General features: G+C 43.9%; 2 protein-coding genes across 6 annotated transcripts; both read left to right on the top strand.

Annotated features, from left to right (window-relative positions):
- The first annotated feature begins 795 nt into the window (after positions 1–795).
- ncoa4 (nuclear receptor coactivator 4) lies at positions 796–11,576 on the top strand. Of its 3 annotated transcripts, none has more exons than XM_074647177.1 (12): positions 796–887; positions 920–994; positions 6,528–6,654; positions 7,533–7,673; positions 7,767–7,858; positions 7,974–8,082; positions 8,175–8,225; positions 8,394–8,516; positions 8,727–9,464; positions 9,591–9,863; positions 9,970–10,062; positions 10,231–11,576. In XM_074647177.1, exons 2-12 carry the CDS (start codon positions 957–959, stop codon positions 10,234–10,236), a joined length of 1,791 nt encoding a protein of 596 aa, XP_074503278.1. In that variant the 5' UTR covers positions 796–887; positions 920–956; the 3' UTR covers positions 10,237–11,576. The 3 variants fall into 3 exon arrangements, with proteins under 3 accessions (XP_074503278.1, XP_074503277.1, XP_074503280.1); XM_074647176.1 differs by having other exon boundaries at positions 8,394–8,525; XM_074647179.1 differs by lacking the exons at positions 796–887; positions 920–994 and adding an exon at positions 2,423–2,613 and having other exon boundaries at positions 8,394–8,525.
- Positions 11,577–12,021: 445 nt separating this feature from the next.
- On the top strand, positions 12,022–25,532 carry LOC141774481 (uncharacterized). 3 transcript variants are annotated; one of them, XM_074647182.1, is made up of 4 exons: positions 12,022–12,432; positions 21,056–21,791; positions 22,215–24,022; positions 24,072–25,532. In XM_074647182.1, the coding sequence occupies exons 2-3, from the start codon at positions 21,214–21,216 to the stop codon at positions 23,170–23,172; spliced, it is 1,536 nt and encodes a 511-aa protein (XP_074503283.1). In that variant the 5' UTR covers positions 12,022–12,432; positions 21,056–21,213; the 3' UTR covers positions 23,173–24,022; positions 24,072–25,532. The 3 variants fall into 3 exon arrangements, with proteins under 3 accessions (XP_074503283.1, XP_074503281.1, XP_074503282.1); XM_074647180.1 differs by lacking the exon at positions 12,022–12,432 and adding an exon at positions 15,974–16,145; XM_074647181.1 differs by lacking the exon at positions 12,022–12,432 and adding an exon at positions 18,183–18,332.
- Positions 25,533–26,195: the final 663 nt, after the last annotated feature.

Genomic DNA, 26,195 nt, shown 5'->3' with positions numbered 1-26,195 from the left:
AAGAAGACTCGATGCTGTAATCGCTGCTAAAGGTGCTTCAACTAAGTACTGAGTAAAGGGTCTGAATACTTAAGTAACTGTGATATTTCAGTTTTTCCTTTTTAATAAATTTGAAAAAATTTCAAAAATTCTGTTTCCACTTTGTCATTGTGGTGTATTGCGTGTAGATTGATGAGGGAAAAAAGTAATTTTATTGATTGTAGCATAAGGCTGCAACATAACAAAATGTGAAAAAAGTGAAGGGGTCTGAATACTTTCTGAAGGCACTGTATATATATATATATATATATTTATTCACAGATTCAGATTATATATATATATATATATGTATATATCTGAATCTGAATCTGTGAATAAATATATATATATATATGTATATATATATATATATATTTATTCACAGATTCAGATTATTAAACAAAATCCAATCAACTAATAAATGATGATTATTATAGATTAAATATAATATATATATATATATATATATATATATATATATATATATATATATATACTGTATATAACTATATCCATATAACCATATATATAGATATGACTATATCTATATCTATATATCTATATATATTTAATTTATAATAATCGTCATTTATTAGTTGATTAGATTTTTTTATTAATATGAATCTGTGAATAAATGTAGTAGTAGTACAGTATAAAGTACAGCACTGAATGTAATGCAGTAGCAGCATAATGAGCCCTCTGCAGTTACAGCAGCGTCACCAGCAGGGGGCATTAACGGGATCCAACGGGATGTTGCTCTCAGTTATCGCGAGGCTCCTCCTCCTCCCCTTTCCTTGACGTGGTCGTGAAATTAGGGGTCGCAGCTGGTGGTAACGGAAACACCGGCATCTACCTACCGGAGCTCTGTTCAACGTTAACGTGTCTCTACCGGAGCTCTGTTTAACGTTAACGTGTCTCCGAACTAACACGGATTATTCATGACATCGAAGTCGAGAGTCCAGACTAAAGGCACCCGGTGAGTTCAACCGTCTGCGGCTCACAAAAACGCCTCTTCTCACATCGAGAGAGTCGACTAGCCTGTTAGCTTAGCCGAGCTAACGTTAGCATAGCCGAGCTAACGTTAGCTAACTTACTTTAGCTAAAAACACGCTGTGACCTCTAGTCGCTGCTAGATAACAGACAAACATTTATAATATCTACGTGTTGTTGGTTTTTATCATCCCATCCCAGTAGTTATAAAGGTTTATAGTGATTTTAATGTGGTACTTAGTCCACGTGTTGTGACACCAAACTCGCTACAAAAACATCTCAATTTAAGCGTTTCCATTGATAAATAAGGTTTTAAACTCTGTAATATTAGTTTTTAATTGTTGTACACATTACTTAATATCCAATATGTAATTCGGCATACTCATAATTCGCCGATGAATATCACCTGTAACACGACGTTGTATTTTACACGTGATTCCTCCAGTAAAACTCCCATCCGAGGGCTGATTGTGAGTGCTGGGCTCCGACTGTAAAAGTAGATATTTTATTATATTGTAGTGCTGCTGGGTGGATTATCTGTAAGCCGATTTACGAGTTGACCTTTGATACTTGGAGAAAGTATGAAGTTGTTTTGCCAGCTGTGCAAACAGGACTAAAGTAAACATGCAGTGTTTTTCAATGGAGTCTGGCGAGCTGACCTCTGAGACCACTGCTTGTCTGTCTCTCTACCGTCTGTTTCTGTCTGAACAGCGTCTTTCAGCAGCCGCTTCCCGCGCTGTATGTAAATAACATCCCATCCCAGTAGTTATCAAGGTTTATATTGATCTTAATGTGGTACTTAGTCCACGTGTTGTGACACCAAACTCGCTCCAAAAACATCTCGATTTAAGCGTTTCCATTGATAAGTAAGGTTTTACGCGCTGTAACATTAGTTTTTAATTGTTATACACATTACTTAATATCCAATCTGTAATTCGGCATACTCATAGCTCGCCTATCAATGTCACCTGTAACACGATGTTGTATTTTATGATTCCTCATAGTCTCCCTCTCCAGTAAAACTCCCAGCTGAGGGCTGTTAGTGAGTTACTGAGTCTGTAAAAGTAGATATTTTATTATATTGTAGTGCTGCTGGGTGGATTATCTGTAAGCCGATTTACGAGTTGACCTTTGATACTGGGAGAAAGTGTGAAGTTGTTTGCACAGCTGTGTTCTGCCAGCTGTGCAAACCAGACTAAAATAAACATCCAGTGTTTTTCAATGGAGTCTGGCGAGCTGAACTCTGAGACCACTGCTCGTCACGTTCACTTCTGGGTTAATATGAAACCGAGTTATCAGCTATGTACAGTGGCCTCTGTCACATCCTAGTTAATCACTAATGAGTGCAATAAGTGTGTTTATGTGAGATAACAGCCGGCTGTTCCCTCCTCGAGGCCGTCCCTCCCCCCGCTGTGTGTACGTGCGAGCTGAGCCGCAGTGATGGCGGAGACAGGAGGAGACTGCTTCCTTGTTCCGCTCTGAGACTCTAAACTAAACAATAGCCGGTTGTATGTCGCCGTCAGAGGCTAAGCTCACAGCTGAGGACGCGGTGTGTTTAACGGATCTTTCTCAGGTGTTTTACCAGCAGTGAGTCAGAAACAAGAGGTAGGACAACAGATAATTAACTTAACGCTTTATTCTCCATCTGAGCCTCCACATGGATCTGTTCTGCTATTATCGATTATATAAATTAATATAAATAGTATTAGTGGTCTAGTATTAGTATTAGAAGTGGTAATATTAGTAGTCTAGTATTAATAGTAGTATTAGTAGCCTAGTAGTAGTCCAGTATTATTATTATTAGTAGTCTAGTATTATTATTATTAGTCTATTATTAGTATTAGTAGTAGTCTATTATTATTATTGTTATTAGTAGTAGTCTAGAATTAGTAGTCTAGTATTATTATTAGTTTAGTATTATTATTGTTATTAGTAGTAGTCTAGTATTATTCTTCTTCTTCTTCTTCTTATTATTAGTAGTAGTCTAGTATTATTCTTATTAGTGGTCTAGTATTATTATTAGTAGTAGTCTAGTATTCTTCTTCTTCTTCTTATTATTATTATTATTATTATTAGTAGTCTAGTATTATTATTATTAGTAGTCTCGTATTATTATGATTAGTAGTAGTAGTCTAGTATTATTATTATTAGTAGTATCTAGTATTATTATTATTATTATTATTATTAGTAGTAGTCTAGTATTATTCTTATTATTAGTAGTCTAGTATTATTATTATTATTATTAGTAGTCTAGTATTATTATGATTAGTAGTAGTAGTCTAGTATTATTATTATTATTAGTAGTATATAGTATTATTAGTAGTAGTAGTCTAGTATGGCTAGTATTAGTAGTAGTCTAGTATTTGTAGTAGTGGTACTAACCATTTTTATTAACCAAAAGTTAATCATTGGAACACATTAAGATGCTAATATTCAGTGGTGAGCACCATAATATAAATATACTGTTTTACAAGGTAAACTTAAGTAAAAGTACAGTACATCAGAATGTACTTAAATATCCAAAGTAAAGTACTTGTTATGCATGGAACTGGCCCCAGATAGTGTTATAACAGTATATATTATCTTATTACACATTTTTAAAGTACAGTTGTATTTTACTGTCAGGATGGAAGTACTTTATATATAGTTGAGTATAATTAGGAAACTTTGTTAGATTAATATAGACATTTTAAGTAACATCAAATGAAGATAGATGGATAGAAGTACGGTATAAGTACTTAAAATGTGTACTTTTCTACTTTCCACGACTGTGAATATTCAGATAAAAGTTAGGGATGCACCGATCCGACTTTCAGTCCCGATATCAATATCTGGGTTTTGGTATCGGCTGATACCGAGTACCGATACAATACCAGTGTTTAATTAATCAGCTGTATTCCTCACTGTGTGGAAGTGACTGGATCATTCTGTTGTGTATAAGGCAACATCAGACTCGACTTAAACATTGCTTTCCTTTCGTAAAACCTGTGATCATACTGTATATAAAGTACTTCAGTTCTCCATCCTGACAGTAAACTACTACTGTACTTAATACATGTGTAATAAGATAATATATATTGTTATAACACTAGCCCGTTCTATGCATAACAAGTACTTTTACTTTGGATATTCAAGTACATTCTGATGTACTGTAATGTTATTTAAAGCTCAGTTTTATTGTCCAACTATGTCAGTGGTTCTCAACCTTTTTTGGGCTAGCGCCCCCCTATCCGTTATCCAGGTCCCTTACCGCCCCCCATCAAATAAAATGTAGGCTAATTGTCTTCCTAAATATTAATGTTCCAACAGAAATGACAAACAATTCATATTAATATTTCCAACGGAAAACAAGAGCAGCCTACCAAGGAACCGAGGAAAACGTTTGAGGCTACTGGAAAAAAAAGTGGAAGGATCTTAACTTTTGAAGGAAGCTAAATTGGGTAGATCTTTGTAAGGTGCTCCTTGAGACGTGAGGGTTTCATGGTCTCATTTGAAAACACTTGTTCACACAATAAACACATTGGAGGTTTTGCATTGGTGGGAGAAGGTACAAATCCATAACTAAGATATTCAACGGAATACTGGTGGCACTGATTGGTGGACTGTATATTTTTGGACTGACTTGTGACTAAATGTCAGGTGGCAGGTGTCATGTGTCTAGTTTGTGTGTTGCCCACAGTGTGGCTGGACTCTAAGGTGCTTTCACATAAAGTCCGACAGCGGAATATCCCTCTGTTAAATTTGGAGAAATGGATGCTTTCAAGAGGAAGAAACTCTTAATTTCCTCCACGGGTAATACCGGGGAAGAGAGTGTCCCTTTCTCTGACTTGACACAGTAAACCCCATGTTGGTAAAAAAAAGATGATGCTCTGACGTCCCGTTCCAGTGAAGGCAGCATATGGAGCAGCGCTACAGAAAGCTGACAGAAACACGGCAGTAAAGAGTCGTTGCTGTGGAAATGATACACCGTCTCAAGTAGTTGCATCGGTGTAAACTGGCATGTTTTCTAACTTTGAAGACCACATTCTTTTGCAAGTAGTTGCAAGTTTCAACTCGTCATGTCATGAGTCTTTGGGTTAAAGTTCAAATGCCCTCTCAGAACACCTCAACGCCCCCCTTACAAAAATATTGCTTCCAGCGCCCGCCCCGATGTCCTCTGAACGCTCCCGTTGAGAAACGCTGAGCTATGTGAACACATACAAGGACTTTGACCCGGGTTTATGTACTAAGACAGAAATGCACATACAGCTGAAACAAGGACAACACAGCTGGGGACAGTAGGAAAGTAAATATGTAGTATGTTTAAAAACAAGGACAACACAGCTGAAGACATTAGGACAATAAATGTGTAGTATGTTTAAAAACAAGGACAACACAGCTGGAGACATTATGACAATAAATGTGTGTAGTATGTTTAAAAACAAGGACAGACGTGACCGCAGAGACGGTGGGTTAAAATGAGCCAGAATGTAGCAGGACTCTGCTCAGTAAACACAGCAGAGTGTGAATGTCAAACGTCACGTCTGATGTTTTTCCTCAGCATGGTTCTGATCAGCTGATCGACTGTTAACAGCTGATAGCGAAGCAGCACCGCGCCCTGAGGCCACGCTCACTCTCACCACTCTCACAACTCTCACCACTCTCACAACTCTCACCTCCGCCAACGCTGAGAGACAGAAATATCATGTGACCACTGATTCGATGCGTTTGATCAGTTTTATATCGGAGCACCTTTCTCCCCCCCACCCTGTCCAGCTGGGTCTGAAAATAGTTTAGTGGTGTGACTGGTTTAATCCCAGTAGATCCTGGTGACCCACCAGCCCTCTGACCAGTCGGTGGCCTTCACCACAACACAGCCGGCTGGATCATTGACTGATCTGCAATCAGCTGAGTCAGTCACAGTGTGAACAGAAGAATAGAAACTCCCGAACAAACAGATGCTGCAGTAAACCCTCCTTCTGTCAGGACTCACCTGTGTGGTCAGGACTCACCTGTGTGGTCAGGACTCATCTGTGTGGTCAGGTCTCTGTCTAACGTGGCCGTTGATGATGATGGATAATACATTTGTTTTAGTTTTTTTGGTTTCATTTAGGGTAAGAATGAAACCAGTTCCACCCCCTGATGATTGTAAATATTATTCTGAAGGAGAATTAATGAAATATTTAAAAACAAAACAAAAATACACACTAAAGGATGTCCTCTGACCTCACTGTAGCAGACTTAGGTAAATAAAATAAAATCTAAATGAGTCTTAACAGTGTTTAATTCATATTTAACATAGAAACAGCAATAATATAATGATGGGAGTAAAGTGAAAAGCAGAAGTGAAGAAAACAGAAGAGACAGTTTCACCATCAGTGTTGAAATGAAAATAACCTGAACAGGAAACTACCTCGTTGCTGATAAATGAGAATAACCTGAAGAGGAATCTACCTCGCTGCTGACCTTTATATGTCAGTCCAGATCCAGTTTCACCGTTTTTATTTTGACGCTGTGTTCTTCCTGTTTCCTATCCACAGGATGCCGTCGGCAGAGATGGCAACAGCGGGCGGACTGAAGCAGTGCCGGCAGGCCCAAGATCAGCTGGAGGACGCCATCAGCAGCGTGATGAAGGCCGAGCAGCAGCTGAGAGAAAACACCAGAGAGGTCAGGACCTTCATCCTCCTCATCCTCGTCTGTCTGTCTGTTTAAACATTGATCTGTCGTCATGTTAACGGGTAACGTTGGCATCTTTCAACCTGAGAGAATGCTGTAACCGCCAGTTGACAAATGAGCTGCGAGGGCGAGTGAGCAGCATCAGTGTACCGTTACGTCCAGTGTTGGGCAGTAGTGGCGCTACAATAGCTGCGTTACTAGTCTAACGACATGGACGTACGGCCACAGACCAGGGCGGCGTGTTACTGACGGACCCCATCATCATGATGGCTGTAAACATAGAAACACGGCAGAGACGCTGGTCCTGTGGCTGGTGGATGAACTGGACCTCCTCACCCACCAGCTCCTCCTCCTCTTCTGGGAGGTGCCGGTGGTTACCATACCGTGGTTATCTCCTAATTGCCATGATTCACCGTACAATGTGTGTATGTGTGGTCTGAAACTCCACAAACACTTTAAGTCCACCTGTTGTTCGGTCCTGCACCTGCGGTTGCGGCGGTAACCCAGACTCAATTAACCATCGACAGGTTAGGTCATGTGGGTGGTAGAGTCAGCATATAAAACACTGAAGAGAGAGAGTCGAGTTCATATCACTGACAGACTGAGAACAGCTTCATCTACCGTACTCTGCTGTAGTCTGCTGGACTTTACTGTAGTCTAGCGCACTCGACTCCACCTCTCTGAACCTCTTCAGGTAAATCTGACTTGTCATTTCTGTGATGTTCTGTAATATTTGCAGTGACTTAGGCCGGGTTTTCCTGTGACTTTTAGTCCCTGGAACGAAAAGGTTCCTTCAGCCCACTGTTGTCTGTGTTACCACTGCGTCTCACCTGTGTGTCTCACCTGTGTGTCTCACCTGTGTGTCTCAGGTGCGTGCGGAGCTGCAGAGCTGTGTGAGCCGTCAGCAGGAAGCGCTGCGCTGCAGGGAGGTGTGGCTGTTGGGGCAGATCGAGCTGCTGGAACAAGTGAAGACTGAAACTCTGCAGCACCAGCTGCACCAGCTGCACCGGGTAGCTGCTCCCTCTCTAATGGTCTTACTGGTCTTACTGGTCATACTGGTCATACTGGTTACTGACTGTGTTTACGTGGTGTTTGTATTTCAGCTCAGAGGTCAGTTTGATGTGATCGTCCATCAGCTGCAGAACTCAAACAGCAGCAAAGACCTGAACAACCAGCTGACCAGCTGCATGGAGAAGTAAGTACACACACGCACACGCACACGCACACACACACACACACACGATGGTGAAGGTGATGAAGGTGAGTGTGGTGTAACGGCTGGGTGTGCTTGTTTTCTCCTGTGTGTGCAGGTTATCCTCTCTGAGTTTGACGCCAGAGGAAACACCTGAGATGAGTTTCCGCGCCGACACTCGCTCTCTGAGGCTCGCCATCACCTCGTTCGGCAGCATCACGGCTCAGGTGACACACCCACACACATGCACAAACACACACAGGTGTTGCGTTTGAGGAAGTGATGATGACCAGGTGTTTTCTGTACTTCCTGTTTGCAGCTGGTGGAGGGCGTGTCCTCTCAGAGCTGTCCAATCGCTGCCAAGAAACAGGTAACTGCACCCAGCAGGTAGACACAGAGACTAACCTGTAACATTCAGTCAGTTCAGCACATGAACCCTCCGAGTACACCAGACTCCAGTTGAAACCAGGACGATTTAAGGGGATCGACGGGGATAGAAGCCGGAAGGTGACATGTTGTTTGATGTGTTTCTGATCAGAAGATGGAGGTTGGAGCTCTGGGTGACTGGCTGATGGGAACTCCTCCATCAAGCAGCGCTCCTATTGGTTACCAGGGCAGCAAGGACCCTCAGGATTGGCTGATTGCACAGAAGGAGAGCAAGGAGAGCAAGGTGAGGGAGGAGCCCAACTAAGGTCCACTCAGTGGTGTCTGATGCTCCAGACCATCATGGTGGAGCCCCTCTTCAGTCATTCACATGTTTCCATGGTTACCGTATTAATGATCACTGCTCTGGTGCTGTTTAACCACAGACACCAGACAGCTCCATGTTGTTCCTGTTGGTCACATGTCACTTCCTGTGTGTTTGTGTCAGATTTCCTGTCCTGTGCTGGCCTCAATGGACTTCCTGCAGGCCTGGGGTCAGCTCAGGGACCTGGAGGCTTGGGTCCTCCAGGACCAGACCGCCGCCAGCAGGGAGCGGACCTACAGCAGCTCCAGCTCCTCCTTCTCCATCGAGAAGATCGACGAATCAGAGCTCGCCGTCGCTCCCGAGGATGAGGTAGAGGAGGAGGAGGAGGAGATGAGCGACTGGCTCATCACCCCGCCCACTGTTGCCATGGAGACCATGTCAGACGCCGAGCGGTGGCGGCGGGTGTTGAAGCCATTCGAGGACGGCTGGTCGTCCAGCGATTGGCTGCTGGGGTCGAGGCCCCCCGCCGCTGACTGCTCCTCCTGCTGCCAGACCACCAAGGCCCTGGAGATCGAGAACCTGGGCCAGCTCAAGTGCCTGAAGACCCCGCCTGCCTCCCCCGAGTCCCCGCCCATGCCAGCGGCTCTGGAGGCATGGCTACAGCAGGTGGTGCCGGTGCAGCAGAACTGCAGGGGCAACGAGGTCTGCTCCTCCTACGCCGACTGTGTCTGTGACGAGAACTGTGGGAGGGACGCTCTGAGCCACTGGCTCCTCCGGCAGGACGGACGGGACAAAAACGGGGTCCCAGTAGACCAGCACGCCAACATGGACGCCACGCCAACCACCAAGCATGCCACGGCCACCACGCCTGCCTCAAAGAACGCCACGCCCACCCTGCACCACCGGGAGCAGGAACAGAAGGTGAGTTTTGATCTGGATTCATTCAGTTCAGCTTCAACATCCGTCAACCAATCAGATTATTAGATCAATAGAACTATTACATTCATTATTGATTATTGATTAGTTGTTGTTGTGTTGTGTCCTCAGGTCCAGGCCATCCTGGAGGCCTGGCTCCACCCCTCCAACACCACCTCCCTCTCTGGCTGGGTGGTTCCTGAGGAGGAGAAGGCCAGAAGGGAGGAGCACAGCTCCCAGTTCAAGCCTTCTTCCTCCTCCTCTTCCTCCTGCTTGTCCCCGTTCCAGAGCCCTCTGGATCCAGATCTCTGGGTGATTCCAGGACAAACTCGGGAGTCAGGAGGTCAGCCCAGCGCAGCAGCAGAGGAGGACAAATGGCTGCTGAAGAAGAGGAGTCAAGCTCAGGTAACAGGACCACTAAGACCAGTACAGACCACTGAGACCAGTACAGATGTGTGATGTGTTGGATCAGGTTAGTGTTGTTGACCTGGCTGTGCTCACTTCCTGTCAGGAGCGCCTGGCGATGCCGTCCGTGTGTGACCTGTTCTCCTGTATGAAGGTGGGCGGAGACAAAGAGAAATGGCTGCACAGAGCTGCTGAACAGGTGAGGCCACGTCACTCCGTTAGTTTCTATAGATTTAGATCCTCCTGTTTCCTCCCAGTGGTTCCTGGAACCATCTGCATGATGACGCTGCTACATCTACATTATATATACATCCTTATAGTCAGAGTATTAACGCTCCTTTAATGTCCGTCTCTGTTTTCCCTCCAGATGTGACGACGATGAAGATGCTTCTTCTTCTTCTTCTTCTTCTCTTCTGGGAGTCACTTTATCGCTGATCAGCGCACACGACCGCAACAATCTAACCAACGCCGCTGCCGCTGCCGCCGCCTTCTTTCGCTGAGCTCTCCTCCAATCATGATCAAGTACCCACCGATCAATGCTTCTCCAAACTCTCAAGTTAGTGTGACTCAAGGGTCGTAGAGCTTTCAGCTGCGTCTCACTGGCTTCATCAGCTCAGGTGTTAATTTAACAATACATGAAACGTGAGACAGAAGAGAGCGGCTGGAATCAGACGATACCGAATTAGTTTCACCAAAATGAATGAAACTATTAATCGATTATCAAACAAGTTGATTGATAAGCTTCATTATCGTCAACATGTCCCAGAATGCATTTCATCAGCTGATCCTGACTGGAAGAGAGGGGGCGGAGCTTGAGGGGACAGGGTGAGAGTTGAAGGGGCGGGGCTAAACATGTGGTGGGCGGGGTTAAAATTAGACATAAAGTAGCTTTTATTTTAATGGCGCTTGTTTTTATGATTTCACTTTATTTCTTCATTTAACAGAATAATGTTGTTTTTATTCTTTTGTTTTTTGTCAAACTGCTCCACTGCAAAGATCTACTTCCTGTCCAGACTGCACGCTGCTCGCATCACGACTGACGCTGTGCTCTGCACATGCTCAGTAGGGATTCTGACGCACTTTAAAGTCTCTTTTCATAAATATATAAGCTTCAAAGATTAAAACTTAATAACTCAAAGATTTATAACGGAGTCAGAATGAGCTGCAGTACTGCGAGTGACCTCCAGCTGAGTGGAGGCGCTGCAGTACTATTCTGTTAATACATTTATTAATAGGTGTATTAATAGATTTATTAATTCTGGTCCTCCGACCAACAGATCTCCCACAATGTTTGATTAATATTGTTATTATTATTTTAAAGCGTGTATAAAGTGTAAACAGTGTGAGAGGAAACAGCTGTTGGATCTTTCAAATTAAAAGTTTCTGTTTCTATTCCCTGAGTTGAGGCTGCAGGCAGACCTCTCATTTGATTGGTGGAACTTGTCATATGTCGTAACACCACCTGGAAGACTCAGTTCAGGGCAGAAAACACATTTCTAAAATCTACAGAATAAATAACTGTTTCCCAGAATGCTGTCTGGTGGAAGCGTCCTGCAGTCTGTTCAGTCACATGACTCTGCAGTCAGCAGTGATTGGTGCTTTTTATTGAAGCTAGTGTGATGATTTTGTGGGGGCGGTGCTTCTGTCATATAAAGCTGTGATGTCATCAGTACTCTCTGTGATTCTCTACAGTAATAAAACATGCTGACATCATCTCTGTGTTTGTGACATCACTTTTACTGAGGGGATTTTATTCTGAAAGTTTCCAGTTTATCTTTAACTGAAGCGATTTTATTCTAAAAGTTTCCAGTTTAACTTGAATTGAGGGGATTTTATTCTGAAAGTTTCCATTCGACTTTAACTGAGGGGATTTTATTCTGAAAGTTTCCATTCGACTTTAACTGAGGGGATTTTATTCTGGAAATTTCCAGTTTAACATGAGCTGACACACACACACACACACACACAGAGATAACACACTGATAAACTTCCTGTTTACTGCAGCTGATGAGGTCATACCCACCAGCAGGAGGACACTGATAGACAGAGCTGTGACATCAATATGACATCACTGAGTCAGAGTAACTTACATGTACTGAGGGTACTTTTACTACACTGTACTTTATGGTACTTTATACGTGAAGTACTACTGCTAATATACTGCACTACATTTATCTGACAGCTGCCGTTACTGTTACTTCTATTGATTACTGACGGGGTCTACCAGGTCCTGGACCAGGGGCCCCCGAGGGGACAGGGGGGGGGGGCCTTGGTTCAGAGTGTTTGGACCTGGTCAGACTCTGACAGACTGTTTACCTGCAGCTGTCAGTCAAACACGTTCAGGTGAGTCTGGAGGTCAAAGATCTTCAACACAGACGGATGATCCACGCGTGACGAACGGCTGTTACTGAGAATCATCAGCTGACCCCAGAACAGTTTACTGAACTCTGTCCACAGATCAGTTTATGATCCGCAGGAGCCTCCGGTTAGTGGAGACGAGTCCAAATCTGGTCTTCATCTGGTCAACAAGTCTCAAGTCCACCGAGTCAACGTACAGGTCCAGTTTCAGGTGAGACAAGTCCAAGGCTGCAGTCCTTTCCTAACCACTTCTCCTAGACTCTGCAGAGTTTCATTCACTTCACTTCCCAGAATTCATTGCAAATTGCACCTCTTATTCCTCTGTGGTGTGCTGAGGTGAAGGCAGAGGGCGCCGCCTGCTGGTGACTCACTAACCGACATGTTGGAGTCATCTATTATACATTATTACACGGCTGTGTTGAATACTCGATTCTGATTGGTTAATCACGGTGTTCTAAGGTCTGTTATTTCTTTATAACAGACCGTTACTATGGGCGCAGTTCTGATGTCAGACTCTGGAGGACCGCGTTTGTGTCAAATTATTGATTTCTTCAGTAAGTAGACGTGGGATAAGTTACAGCGAGCCGGTCATTATTGTTTATTGTATAATAATGATTGGCTCGCAGTACATTATTCCTTCCTTATCTAGCATACACTCAGTGGCCACTTTATTAGGTACCTGTACAATCTAATGCAGCTCAGTACATCAGCTCTAACGAATGTTAGAGGGATTGTTTGTAACTTCTTACACGTATAAATCCATCCGGGTCGGTGTGCCATGCGCGCTCGCGTGTGGCTATTCAAACTCCAACACAAACTACACCGAAGCACCAAAACCGCAAAGTTATATCTAGTGAAGCCCGTCTCTTAAGCAGTGTTGGCCATGGTCGGAGGACGTGGGGGAGACCGTAGCTTTGGTCTCCAGGGCCGGAGTCTCTGCTTTCCTCTGCTCCTCTGCTTGCCATCACTCACACGCCGCGCTCGTTCGCGCTATTTCGCTCCACTCTCACGTTTATGCGCGTACATTCCACACTGCAGTAGAGTTAGTTTAGCTCTGAGAAAATCTAGTGAATGTACAGTGGACGTTTGTGCAGAAATAAATGCTGCAGCTCCTCCAGACCGACAGAGGTTTCTTGTGTCTTGTGAAGTGACGGGGCTCCGCAGCGAGAAACGTTATCGTCTCCGACCAGGTGCCGGTGTCTCTCCTGTTCCCTCCGGCCGCGGTCGGGAGGCTGAAGCAGGAAAAGCCAACACTAGAATCATCAGTGACTCATGGAGAGACCTTCGTCTGGTCAGCTAACATTACTGCCAAGCAGCTGAAATATAGTGATATTGTGGTTTTAGCTGATGTGTGTCGCCTCACTGTTTTGAGCGATGCTCGTTCATGTCTATGTAGAGTGACTTTCGTTGACTTAACGGCCACAGGTGTCGCTGTTAACAAGCATTTCTGATTCTTACAAACAGTCCCTTTAACAGACTGATGGGATTATTTGTTTGTTTTATGTGAGTGTTAGGTATTTATTTTATGGTTTATGTAAACTGATCTGAGATGTGACTAAAATGACTTATTTCAGCTTAATGAAGAAACATCTATCTGTACCTTTTAGTTCCATTGAAGGGTTAACTGAGACCCAGAATGCTGTTTGTGCTCCATATTTGTGTCTGGTGGTTTCGGATTGTGTCAGTTTGATTCCAAAGTTAAGACAGAACTTCCATTCACAAATCGATCATTTCCATTCGGCTACACAGCAGGCAGTGAATGGCGGGAACCTCAGGCAGCCCTGTGACTGTATTATTAAAACTTTGAATTCTGTCAAATTGAATTGATAAGTATTGTGCTATTTTAGTGCCGAATTTACCAGAAGCCTATGGAGACTGTAAATGTCTGCTGATATGATCATTAGTTGTGTGTAGAGTAGATTATGATGCAAGATTATATAAAAATCAGTGATTTTTCAATGGAGTTCAACATGCGCTACGAAAACGTTACTTATCTCAGTTATTCTTCAATGAAACAAACCAGAGATGAATAGACTGATACTATACATTCATGACTCAGAGTGGAATTAAAAAAAAATACTGATTATAATCATAAAACACGAGTTTTATTCGTTAGAAACCGCTCACTCTCCATCCTGTTAGATACACGGCTCACATACGGCATGTTCTGATGTGATGTGTTGATGACGAACGAGCCGGTTCAAAGAGCCGGCTCTTTTAAGTGAACGATAAGAGCCGGCTCCCGTCCGAGAGCCGGTTTTTTTTATTTTAATTTTTTATTAATGTGTTAAAAATGTCTGAAAATTGTGATAAACGTTATAAAAATATAAAAAAAATATCTGTAAAATATGTGAAGAAAATAGTGAAAGATTTAAGGAAAAGTAATTGTTAAATATGTGAATTAGCAGAATAGCAGACAAGATGAGTGACAGTTAGAAAACGAAGCAGCACGTAAAATTATGATATTCTGGAAATTATTACTTATTATTATTAAAGTAAAAAAATTGAAAAATATTAGAAAAATATCCAAAATTATTTGTAAAACATGTGAAAAAATGTCTGAAAATTGTGATAAACGTTAGAAAAATATCCCAAAATTATCTGTAAAATATGTGAAGAAAATAGTGAAAAATGTCAGAAAAATATTAGAGAAATGTCCAAAAAGTATTTGTAAAATATGTGAAAACAATAGTGAAAAATATTAGAAAAATATCCCCAAATTATCTGTAAAATGTGAAAACAATAGTGAAAAATATTAGAAAAATATCCCCAAATTATCTGTAAAATATGTAAAGTAGCTAGTGAAAAATGTCAGAAAAATATTAGAAAAATGTCCAAAAAGTTTTTATAATATATGTGAAAAAAATAGTGAAAAATGTCAGAAAATATTAGAAAAATGTCCAAAAAGTATTTGTAAAATATGTGAAATAGCAGAATAGCAGACAAGATGAGTGACAGTCGGAAACGAAGCAGCATGTAAAATTATGATATTCAGGAAATTCTAAGGTTTAGTATAATTATATTAAATAATTTAATTGATATATGTGCACACACACTAATCATAGGTCAAAACAGCTAAAGCTAAATTTGGCTGAATTATAAAAGGCAGAAGTGGTAAAACAAATAGCCGTTTGGGAGCCGAAAGAGCCGGAGATATATATTTTTTAAAGTATTCCATAGAACTTTATTCCAATGCCTTATATTGCTGGGCAAGATAACAATATTTATCATCAAAACGATATAAGAATGTCTATCGTATATATTTTTTTATCGCGATATAAATTAGAACTGTATTTAAATAACTAATTTAGTGGGTGGCATTCAATTTGATCTTGTCTCTGGAATCATAAGTTAGTCAATACTTGTGTAAAATGTAGTTATTCTCAGGTTGGGGGTGAGTTTGAATGATCTGAGAGCAGCTGAATTGTCATTCAGTGTGTTGTTAGAAATCTGTCCCTTCACTTGGTGGTCTAGCTCTTCTTTGGTGAGCTGAGCTAAATGATCTGGCTCACTAAAAAGAGCCGGAATTCCCATCACTAATGTTGTCAAGCTTCACGACACCTCGCGATATTTAGGCACGATTTACGGGATTTTAGTCCGCCAGCCAATCAGATTCGATGCGCAGCAGCTCAACCAATCACAGAGCGGAGAGGATCCGGACGCTCCGCCGCCTGCTGCCGCTAAGCAGCCGCAACGTCCCATCCACTCTGCCGGGCGACCTGCCGCTCTGCCGCTCTGCCGCTCCGCTCCGCGCCGCGCCGCGCCGCTCCGTTAGGCTCGTTCCAGCAGCGGTTGCTAGCCGACGGGCTGCCGCTGCTCTCCGGTTGGGATGTGACGGAGCTGCGGCGGAGAGAACCGACTCATTCTCACCGAGGGCCGAACCGGAACCAGCAGCACCGTTACGTGACCGTTACGGGTTGAACCGTAAGTGTTCGGTCTGGAAACGATCTTCGTGATTTGACCGGAAAACGGAGGGTGTGCGTGCGTGTGTGTGTATGTGTGTGTATGTGCGTGCGTGTGCGTGCGTGAGTGTGTATGCGAGTGTGTGTATGCGAGTGTATGTGTGTGTGTGTGTAGAATACCGGGATAAAGCCGGTAAAGCTGACAGAGACGCGGTGACGCTGCTGCGGTGACAGCAGAGAACCAGAGAGGAGAAGAGGCCTCTATATTTACTGATGCTCCTCTTCATCCTCCTCTCTCTCTTCTCTCCTCTTCTCTCTCTCTCCTCCTCCTCCTCCTCCTGTTCTTCATCCTCTTCCTCTTCCTCTCTCTCCTCCTCCTCTTCTTCCTCCTCTTCCTCATCCTCCTTCCTCCTCCTCGTCCTCCTCTTCATCCTCCTCTCTCCTCTCCTCCTCCTCTTCTTCCTCCTCTTCCTCATCCTCCTTCCTCCTCCTCGTCCTCCTCTTCTACATCCTCCTCTTCCTCCTCCTCCTCTCTCTCTCCTCCTAGTCCTCCTCTTCATCCTCTTATCCCTCTTTTCTCTCTCTTCCTCTCTATCCTCCTCTTTGTCTCCTCCTTCTTTATCCTCCTCTTCCTCCTCCTCCTCCTCCTCCTCCTATCCCTCCTTTCTCTCTCCTCTCCCTGCTCCTCTTCTTCATCCTCCTCTTCCTCATCTCCCTCTTCCTTCTCCTATCCCTCCTTTCTCTCTCCTCCTCTTCTTCATCCTCCTCTTCTAAATCTTCTTCCTCCTCCTCCTCCTCCTCCCTCTCTCCTCCTCGTCCTCTTCTTCCTCCTCTCTCCTCTTCTTCCTCCTCCTCTTCCTCCTCCTCTCTCTCTCCTCCTCTCCTCCTCTTCCTCCTCTCTCTCCTCCTCTTCTTCCTCCTCCTCCTCTTCCTCATCCTCCTCCTCCTTCTCTTCCTCCTCCTCTCTCTCCTCTTCTTCATCCTGCTCCTCCTCTTCCTCCTCTTGTTCTTCCTCCTTTTCTTCCTCCTCTTCCTCCTCTCTCTTCTCCTCCTCCTCCACCTCCTCCTCCTTTCTCTCTCCTCCGCTTCCTCCTCCTCCTCTCCTCCTCGTCCTCCACTCTTCCTCGTCCTCCTCTCTCCTTCTCGTCCTCCTCTCTTACTCGTCCTCTTCCTCCTCCTCCTCCTCCCTCTCTCCTCCTCGTCCTCTTCTTCATCTTCTTCCTCCGCCTCCTCTCCTCCTCTTCTTCATTCTCTTCCTCTTCCTCTTCCTCCTCCTCCTCTCTCCTCCTCTTCTTCATCCTCCTCCTCTTCATCCTCCTATCCCTCCATCTTCATCATCTTCATCAGATTCTAATATCCCCAAATAAATATCTAGAATAAAGTTTTAACTTTCATTTTGTTTTATATTTTATTCAATTGTATTATATAAATATATTACATATACATTATAATGTACATTTTATTTTAACATATAGTTTACCTATAATTATAAAAAAAATTATTTAACCGTTTACTTTATTTATATTCAATATGTTTTATTTAGCCGTTTAGTTTATTTATATTTATTTTACTACTAGTACTTTTTTTTACTGTATATGTCTAGGGCTGCAACTAACCATCATTTTCATTGTTGATTAATCTTCTCAATTAATCGATTATTTGGTTTGGTCTATCCATTGGTCTATTCATTTCATATATTTTTATTTAACCGTTTACTTTATTTATATTTATTTTTTATTTGACCGTTTACTTTATTTATATTTATTTTTTATTCAAACGTTTACTTTATTTATATTTATTTTTTATTTTACCGTTTACTTTATTTATATTTATTTTTTATTCAAACGTTTACTTTATTTATATTTATTTTTTATTTTACCGTTTACTTTATTTATATTTATTTTTTATTTAACCGTTTACTTTATTTTATATTCCTTTTTATTCAACCGTTTACTTTATTTGTATTTATTTAATTTTTTTTATTTAACCGTTTACTTTATTTATATTTATTTCATATTATTTTATGTTATTTTGATCTGACCATGTTTTTTATTTTGAAGGACAATCCCGCGTACTTCCGTTCTTCGCAACCATTTAATCCTTTTCCCACAATGCTTTGTGTCCACGTCCGCTGCTTCCTGTTTATTGTGACCGTCTCCGCCGGTAGAACCGAACCGTTTTCTGCCTCCGCGCCGCCGCCGAAGGCTCGGTGAGTAACCGAATCCCGACCCGGTCCACCTCACAGCTCCGGTTCGCGGGCTTTTAATCCGCTGGCTGCTCTTTTATTCTGACAGTTTTAGTTTGAAGGAGGAGAGAGAACCGTCCGGAGCTTCCTCATCATCACTGAACCTGAGCTCCGGCCGAGCCCCGGAACTCCACTCACAAAACACGCTATTTGAGCCCTCCCTGCTCTACCACAAACACAACACGGTTAATAACACCATATGAGACATTTTACCAAACAAAATAACCTATTAATAAATTCGGCTATAAAAAAAAACAAGAAAAATAAGTAAAAATTAGTAAAATATCATGCTTTGTTAATGGATGCGCTGTCTGCAGCCGCCCTCCTCCGCGGGATGCGAGCTGGGCATTAATGAGCATATATGTCATATATATGAGCAAATATCTCACATATATGTTGAAATTAGATATTAGTGAAGTGCTGCAGGTTTTATTGAATGCATGCTGGACTGAACCGGGTCAGAACCGGTTCGTCTCTGTGTCACCTCGGCAGAGATCCCGGCCGGATAGGAGACACTGAAAATGACCGGTTTTTTGAACGGAGTTCGGCGAGGCGGTCTGGCTCGGTTCATGTCGCAGAGCGCCCTGATGTTGGTATGAACATCTGGGGAGCTCACGTGACGTCACGAAGCTCATATTCACCCTTTTATTAATCTGAAGATTTCTCTCAGGAGGTCAAAGGTCACCTGTCTTTATTATTATTGACAGTGACATCACTGACCTTATATGTTCAATAATAATTCATATAACATATCCAGTGATTCTGACTTTTACAGTTCTTCATGAATCTCTAAATGTCCAAATAAGGTATAAAAGCACATTATTTTATTATTATATTATATAACAGGTGATTAGTTTCCTGTAAATTGATTGATCAATTAACGGGCTGAACGATTTCAATATTAGCTCTGATATGATGATGGTGATGAGACAGAAACACAATATTCTTTCCTTGTATATTTATTTATATTTATTAATTTGTGACATCACTGACCTTATATGTTCAGTGTGTTTTCTGAATGTCTAATAATTCATATAACAGTGATTCTGACTTTTTTTTGACCGGTCTCGGCAGATGGTCTCCCACCCAGAGCCCGGTTCTGCTCCAGTTTTCTTCCCACTAAACAGGGAGTTTTTCCTGGCCACAGCGCGTTTGGTGGATCTTGTTGGGTCTCTAAACTATGGTGTACGGTCTAAGACCTGCTCTATATATAAAGCGTCTCAAGATAACTTCTGTTATGATTTGACGCTATACAAAAATAAATTGAATTGAATTGAATTGAATTTTGCATTTGTTCTTCATGAATCTCTAAATGTCCAAATAAGGTATAAAAACACAGATTATTTTATTATTATATTATTTAACAGGTGATTAGTTTCCTGTGAATTGACTGATCAATTAACGGGCTGAATGATTTCAATAATAGCTCTGATATGATGATGAGACAGAAACACAATATTCTTTCCTTGTACATTAATTTTTATTTATGAATTTATTTATATATATAATATTCTGAGTGTAGCTGGCACACAGACGGGTGGCAGGTTCTGTAGACGTTGTTCTGTAAATGGAGTCAACAGAATATTGATCGGTGATCGGTAATCAATCAGTGCTTCTACGTGTTAGTTACAGATATTAAAGTGAAAATCATTTATATCAATATATAAACTTCTTTATATTATATGTCTTTATACTACTATATACTATTAGCTCATTAAGTATTAGCTGATTAATATCATATTCATATTATATCTGATTAATATAATATCACAATATACCTGAAGTAAAACTATCATTATAATATATATCACAATATATATATATATATATATATACAGTATCATAATATACCTGTAATACAACTACCACTGTCCCCTAGTGATTGTCCCGTATTGATCTTCCCTTAGTGATCGTCCCGTAGTGATCGTCCATATTGATCGTCCCGTAGTAATCGTGCCGTATTGATCGTCCGTAGTGATCGTCCGTATTGATCGTCCCGTAGTGATCGTCCCGTAGTGGTCATCCCATATTGATCATCCCGTAGTGATTGTACCGTATTGATCGTCCCGTAGTGATCGACCCGTATTGATCGTCCCTCAGTGATCGTCCATATTGATCGTCCCGTAGTAATCGTGCCGTATTGATCGTCCCGTAGTGATCGTCCGTATTGGTCGTCCCTCAGTGATCGTCCCGTATTGATTGTCCCGTATTGATTGTCCCGCATTGATCGTCCCGCATTGATCGTCCTGTAATGATCGTCCCGTAGTGATCGTCCCGTATTGATCGTCCCGTATTGATCGTCCCGTAGTGATCGTCCCGTATTGAGCGTCCCGTATTGATCGTCCCGTAGTGATCGTCCCGTAGTGATCGTCCCGTAGTGATCGACCCGTATTGGTTGTCCCGCAGTGATCGTCCCGTGTTGATTGTCCTGTATTGATCGTCCCGTATTGATCATCTCATAGTGATCGTCCTTTAGTGATCGTCCTGTAGTGATCGTCTCGTAGTGATCGTCCTGTAGTGATCGTCCTGTATTGATCATCTTGTAGTGATCGTCCTGTATTGATCATCCTGTATTGATCTGCTAATGAACTGATAACAACAACATCTGTATATTTATAAATCTGAGACCTGTGAGGGCACATGCTAACATCTTCGTCTTCCTCCTCTTCCTCCACCCCACCCCCCAGGGCTGTAGTTGCTCCTCTCCCCCCCACCCCCCTCCCCAGGGCTGTAGCTGCTCCTCTTCCTCCCCCTCTTCAGGGCGGTAGCTGCTCCTCCTCCTCCCCCTCCCCAGGGCAGTAGCTGCTCCTCTTCCTCCTCCCCGCCCGGCCTCCTTCAATTCAGGATGGAGGACTCGGAGACGGAGCTGGCGGTGTCGGAGTCGGACACCCTGGGTGCAGACTTCATCACGGTGGAGCTGGACACGCAGCCCATCGAGTACGTGGTGAAGTGGGCGGAGGTCGGCTCCAAGTTCACCATCTCCTGCGTGAAAAAGGACTCGGACGACCCGTCGGACCTGACGGCCGAGCAGCTGAAGATCGAGACGGACGAGGCCTTCTTCGCTCCATACGAGGAGGTGTACCCCTGCGAGGTGACGGAGCAGAGCGTGGAGATAAAGACAGACTCTGATGAAGACGAGGAGGACACCGAGGAGGAGCAGGAGGTGCTGGTGGAGGCGGGGAGCAGCCAGCTGGACGGTGACGTGGACTCGGACCAGGCTGACTACGAGCCGACCGAGCGGCAGTACCGTTGCAGCTACTGTGGGAAGTGTTACAGCCACGCCTCCAGCCTCTACCGCCACCAGCAGACGCACACCGGGAAGAGCGTAGGGGGGCTGCCGCCCGCCAAACGGGCGCTGGAGCCGACGCATCAGGAGGCACGCTATACCTGCCCCCACTGTGGGATGAGCTTCAAAGGCAGCAGGTGGGTAGAAGCACAAACTCATGACTGAACCATCGATAACGAATCAGTTATTTAGAATTATATTTCACAACATACACAAACATTTACTAACTTTTCTTTAATGATGATGTCCTTGTTATTTCCTCGTTGTGTCCGCGTTGTACCCTCGTCTTGTCTTCGTTGTTTCGTCGTCATTTCCTCGTCGTTTCCTCGTTGTCGTGTCCTTGTCGTTTCCTCATTGTGTCCTTGTCATGTCCTGGTTGTTTGCTGGTTGTTTCCTGCTTGTTTCCTGGTTGTGTCCTCGTTTCCTTGTTGTTTCCTCGTTGTGTCCTCGTTGTGTCTTCGTCGTTTCCTTGTCGTTTCCTGGTTGTTTCCTGGTTGTTTCCTGGTTGTTTCCTCGTTGTGTCCTCACTCTGCTCGCGGTGTGTTTGTGTTTCCTGTCAGGATGCTGGGGAGTCACCTGAGGCTGCACGGGAAGCGGCGGATCCACCCGTGTAACATCTGTGGGAAGGAGTTCAACCACAGCTCCAGCCTGTCACGCCACCGCCTCATCCACAAGAAAGGAAAAGGCGACTCCAAGGATGCCGCCGTCGGCCCTAACGCGGGCGCCCTGCGCCGCTCGCTGAAGGCCGGCGGCAAGAACAAGAAGACCAAGAGGCAGCAGCAGAGGCAGAAGCAGCAGCAGCAGCAGCAGCAGCAGCAACAGCAGCAGCAGCAGCAGCAGCAGCAGCAGCAGCAGCAGCAGCAGCACGTGGCGACCGCCATCATTCAGAGTCATGGCGGCGATAAGTTCTATGCCTGTCCGCAGTGCGACATGAGTTTCAGGACGTCCACGCAGCTGTCCAAACACCAGGTGACCCACGTCAAGGAGCTGCTGGACAACTACACGCCCGGCAAGGAGAACCTCGGCGAGACCTCGTCAGACCTCAAGATCCGGCTCAAGCTCTGCTCCCGCGACAAGCCAAACTTCTACACTCTCTGCAAGAAGAACCGCCGCCGCCGGGCGGGGCGGGCCGCCAAACGGGTCTCCGCCCCCTCTGAGGAGGAGGAGGGGGGCGGAGCCGTTCGCCACATCTGCACGCAGTGCGGGAAGCGGTTCAGCCACGCTTCAAGCCTGGCAAGGCACCAGCAGACCCACAGGGCGGGGGACGGCGGCGGCCGGGGGAAGTTGCAACAGCACCACCAGCAGAAGCAGCTCCACGTCAAGACTGAACTCCCTGCCGCCAAGACCAAGACCTACACTTGCGCCGCCTGCAACAAGACCTTCATGCACTCGTCCAGCTTCTCCCGCCACAAGAAGGCCCACCTGGAGGAGGAGCAGCGGGCCCGGGTCACCACTGCCAAGCGCCGGAAGAGAGTCGTCTTAGACGAGACCGCTCCGCTGGAGTCTGACTCCGAGTGACGTCCCCCGGCTTTGGACTGGGGTCTGGACCTGTTCTGGGTGGGCTCTGAATCAGCACTTACTGGTTCTGAACTGGTTTGGGGCCAGTTCTGGAAAAGTTCTAATTTGGAAAAGTTCTGGACCAGTTCTCCTCCAGCTCTGGACCAGTTAGGGACAGATTCTGGGCAGGTTTTGGGAACTGGACCCGGTTGATTCTTCTCTGGTGTAGATAGCAGCAGGACATCCATATATGGTCGTATGGCGGGGGGATCTCCACATATGGTCATATCCATATTTGGTCATAACTGGCCGTTAGCTCTTAAGGATGGGATTAGATTTAAAGTGTTACCCTAGCCCCGCCCCTGCCCCGCCCCTCCTCCACCTGTCCGTCAGGTTGCACACAGACGCTGTTCGCTGTCATTCTGCCCACTTTGCACTCCATTTCCCATCAGCCCCGGGACCTGTCAGTGTGATCGCTGCCTGTCAGGATCATAGGAATAGAGTGAGAGTAGAACGGACGGTCCGTTCCACTCTCACTCTATTCCTATGGTCGGAACTCAGAACGCAGAGCATTATGGGAAACTGAGTCTCCACAGATAAGATTCATAACAACAATAACAGCTGTGGATCCAGTTTATTTACGACTGTACGGAAGTTTATTAACGACAAAAAAACAAACCCCGCCCCTCTGCTCCTCCAATCAGATCACAGCGTCTCTCTGTCGTCATTATAATTAAATTCATTCATTATTATTTATATTAATATTTATTATAATTATTAAAAAAGTGTCAGCTGATAAAAGCTGGAGTTATTTTTGTCGTTACTAAACCTCCATACAGGTCTGATTTTGTGCAGGTCTGATCTGGTTCAGGTCTGATCTGGTGCAGGACTGATCTAGGTGCAGGTCTGATCTGGATCAGGTCTGATCTGGTTCAGGTCTGATCTGGATCAGCTCGTCTCCAGGTTTGTTTTCTTTCCTCTGTTACATCACTGCTCAGAGTGATTGTGATTGACTGAAGTTCTTCTTGGTGCAGCGCTCTGATTGGTCAGATTTTTCCTCCACATTAACGTTTGCATGTAGACTATGACCTGCAGCTGGTCGGCCATGTTTGTAGTTTTTTGGCGGTGTTGTGGAGGTCGAAGGGGAAACTGCACTACTTATTTATGAATTTGGAACAATGTTGTAATATATAAATATAAATATTTAAATGTGACTCACGAGTAAAAAACAAAAACCAGAGAGGGTCGAGCTGCCCTCGTTACCGTAGCAACACCGCCGCCACCTTCATTGTTTAGCGTCGTCATCATCAAGCAGACAGGAAGCGACTCCAGCAGACGTCCAGTTTTTCAAAGTTAAAGCCTCCAGACGAGCTTATTAAAAAGACAAAACAATCCTGTGAAGTAAAATCTGAAATTCAGAAAAACAAAAGAATTGAAATGCAAAACGACGTCTGTCTGAGAAAAATAATAATTGATTTAAAAAAACAAACACAAAGCAGCTGTTTCCTCAAACGTACTTCTGAAGAAATCTGGAATCTAACGTTGTTTTTAATGACCAATTAACAGACGTTGAATTATTTAAAGACTCTAACGGACGTCCTGGACCAACCGTGGACCTCCCCCAGCTTCACCTCCTGTTCCTCGGCGAGCCGTCTGACGGCGGTGGACACTTTGACTTTGTGAATAACATTTTACTGTGTGATTGGATTTGACTTAATTTAATGGTGACTATTGTGTGTGTAGGAGGCAGACCGTCACTACGAAGCTCCCGTAGCAAATACAAAGAAGTTCCTCCTCCTCCTCCTCGTCCTGCCCTTCATCCTTCTCCTCCTCTTCCTCCTCATCCTCCTCCTCCTCCTGCCCTTCATCCTCCTGCTAGTCTTCCTGCCCTTCATTCTTCTCCTCCTCTCCTCTCCTCTCCTCTCCTCTCCTCTCCTCTCCTCTCCTCTCCTCTCCTCTCCTCTCCTCTCTTCTTCTTCCTCCTCCTCCTCATCCTGCTGCTCCTCCTCCTCCTCCTCCTCTCCTCTTCATCCTATTCCTGCTCCTGCTCCTCCTGCCCTTCATCCTTTTCCTCCTCCTCCTCTCCTCCTCCTCTCCTCTCCTCTTCATCCTATTCCTATTCCTGCTCCTGCTCCTCCTCCTCCTGCACTTCATCCTCCTGGTTTCTGTTGTTTCAGTTTCGGGCCTTAAAGCTGCCGTTCTCCTCTTTTCCTCCCAGCTGTTTGCATCTGGATCCACGTTGTGTTTGTTTCTCTTCGGTTGGTGGTTTTCAGCTTCAGCTGCAGATAGAAGGTCGTTCATCGTTGTATCGTGTTTGCCAATAGAATAAAAACCCAGTTGACATGTTTTGTCTTGCGTTTTGTAATAAACCTTTAAAAGAAGTTTCCTCCGTGTGCCTTCACTCAGTCAACCTGCTTCACATCTATATGGAAGTCCAGCTCTGCCAGTTAGTATGTCGAAAAATGTCACCAAAAAAGGTCAAGGTATAGTATGTCGAAATATTTTACCAAAAAAAGTCATAGAATAACATGTCGAAAAATATGATAGAGTATAGGATAATATTTTATGATTTTGTTTGACACACTATACTATGACTTTTTAATGAAATATGATTTTTTTTTTACATGTTATACTATTAATTTTTTTTCGACAGACTATGACTTTTACTGTTTTGTACTCTTTCTTTGAATTTCAATATTATGACTTGTGGAATAGCTCAGGGCGGTAGATATCTGCTTTGAATACTGGAGGTTGTGAGTTCGATCCTTATGCGACACAGTGAGTTTTGAGGACTAACTTCAAATGAAGAAGTCAAATACAAAAAGAAAATACTTCCATGTATCTGGTCAGATAGCTCATTGTGGTAGATATCTGGTTGGAGTACTGGAGGTTGTGGGTTTGATCCTTATGTGGCACAGTCTGTTGTCAGGTCTAACTTCTAATGACGAAGTCAAATAAACCAAGAGAACAGACCAGAGTGTGTGTGGCATTGGTGGCTTGGTTGTTAAGTTCCCGGTTCTGGCTGCGGCAGAGCAGGGTTCGAT

This window comes from Sebastes fasciatus, chromosome 9 (genome assembly GCF_043250625.1).
Source record: "Sebastes fasciatus isolate fSebFas1 chromosome 9, fSebFas1.pri, whole genome shotgun sequence".
Classification (NCBI taxonomy): domain Eukaryota; kingdom Metazoa; phylum Chordata; class Actinopteri; order Perciformes; family Sebastidae; genus Sebastes; species Sebastes fasciatus.
The sequence above is the reverse complement of the archived record's forward strand: the minus strand, read 5'-3'. Positions and strand labels throughout refer to the sequence as shown.

Bases quoted from the DNA above. Each gene is read 5' to 3' on its own strand.
- LOC141774481 (XM_074647182.1), top strand. From the start codon at position 21,214: ATGGAGGACTCGGAGACGGAGCTGGCGGTGTCGGAGTCGGACACCCTG. The intron at 21,792-22,214 runs GTGGGTAGAAGC...GTTTCCTGTCAG, and splicing joins ATGAGCTTCAAAGGCAGCAG to GATGCTGGGGAGTCACCTGA.
- ncoa4 (XM_074647176.1), top strand. From the start codon at position 957: ATGACATCGAAGTCGAGAGTCCAGACTAAAGGCACCCG. The intron at 7,674-7,766 runs GTAGCTGCTCCC...TTTGTATTTCAG, and splicing joins AGCTGCACCAGCTGCACCGG to CTCAGAGGTCAGTTTGATGT. The intron at 9,864-9,969 runs GTAACAGGACCA...ACTTCCTGTCAG, and splicing joins AGAAGAGGAGTCAAGCTCAG to GAGCGCCTGGCGATGCCGTC.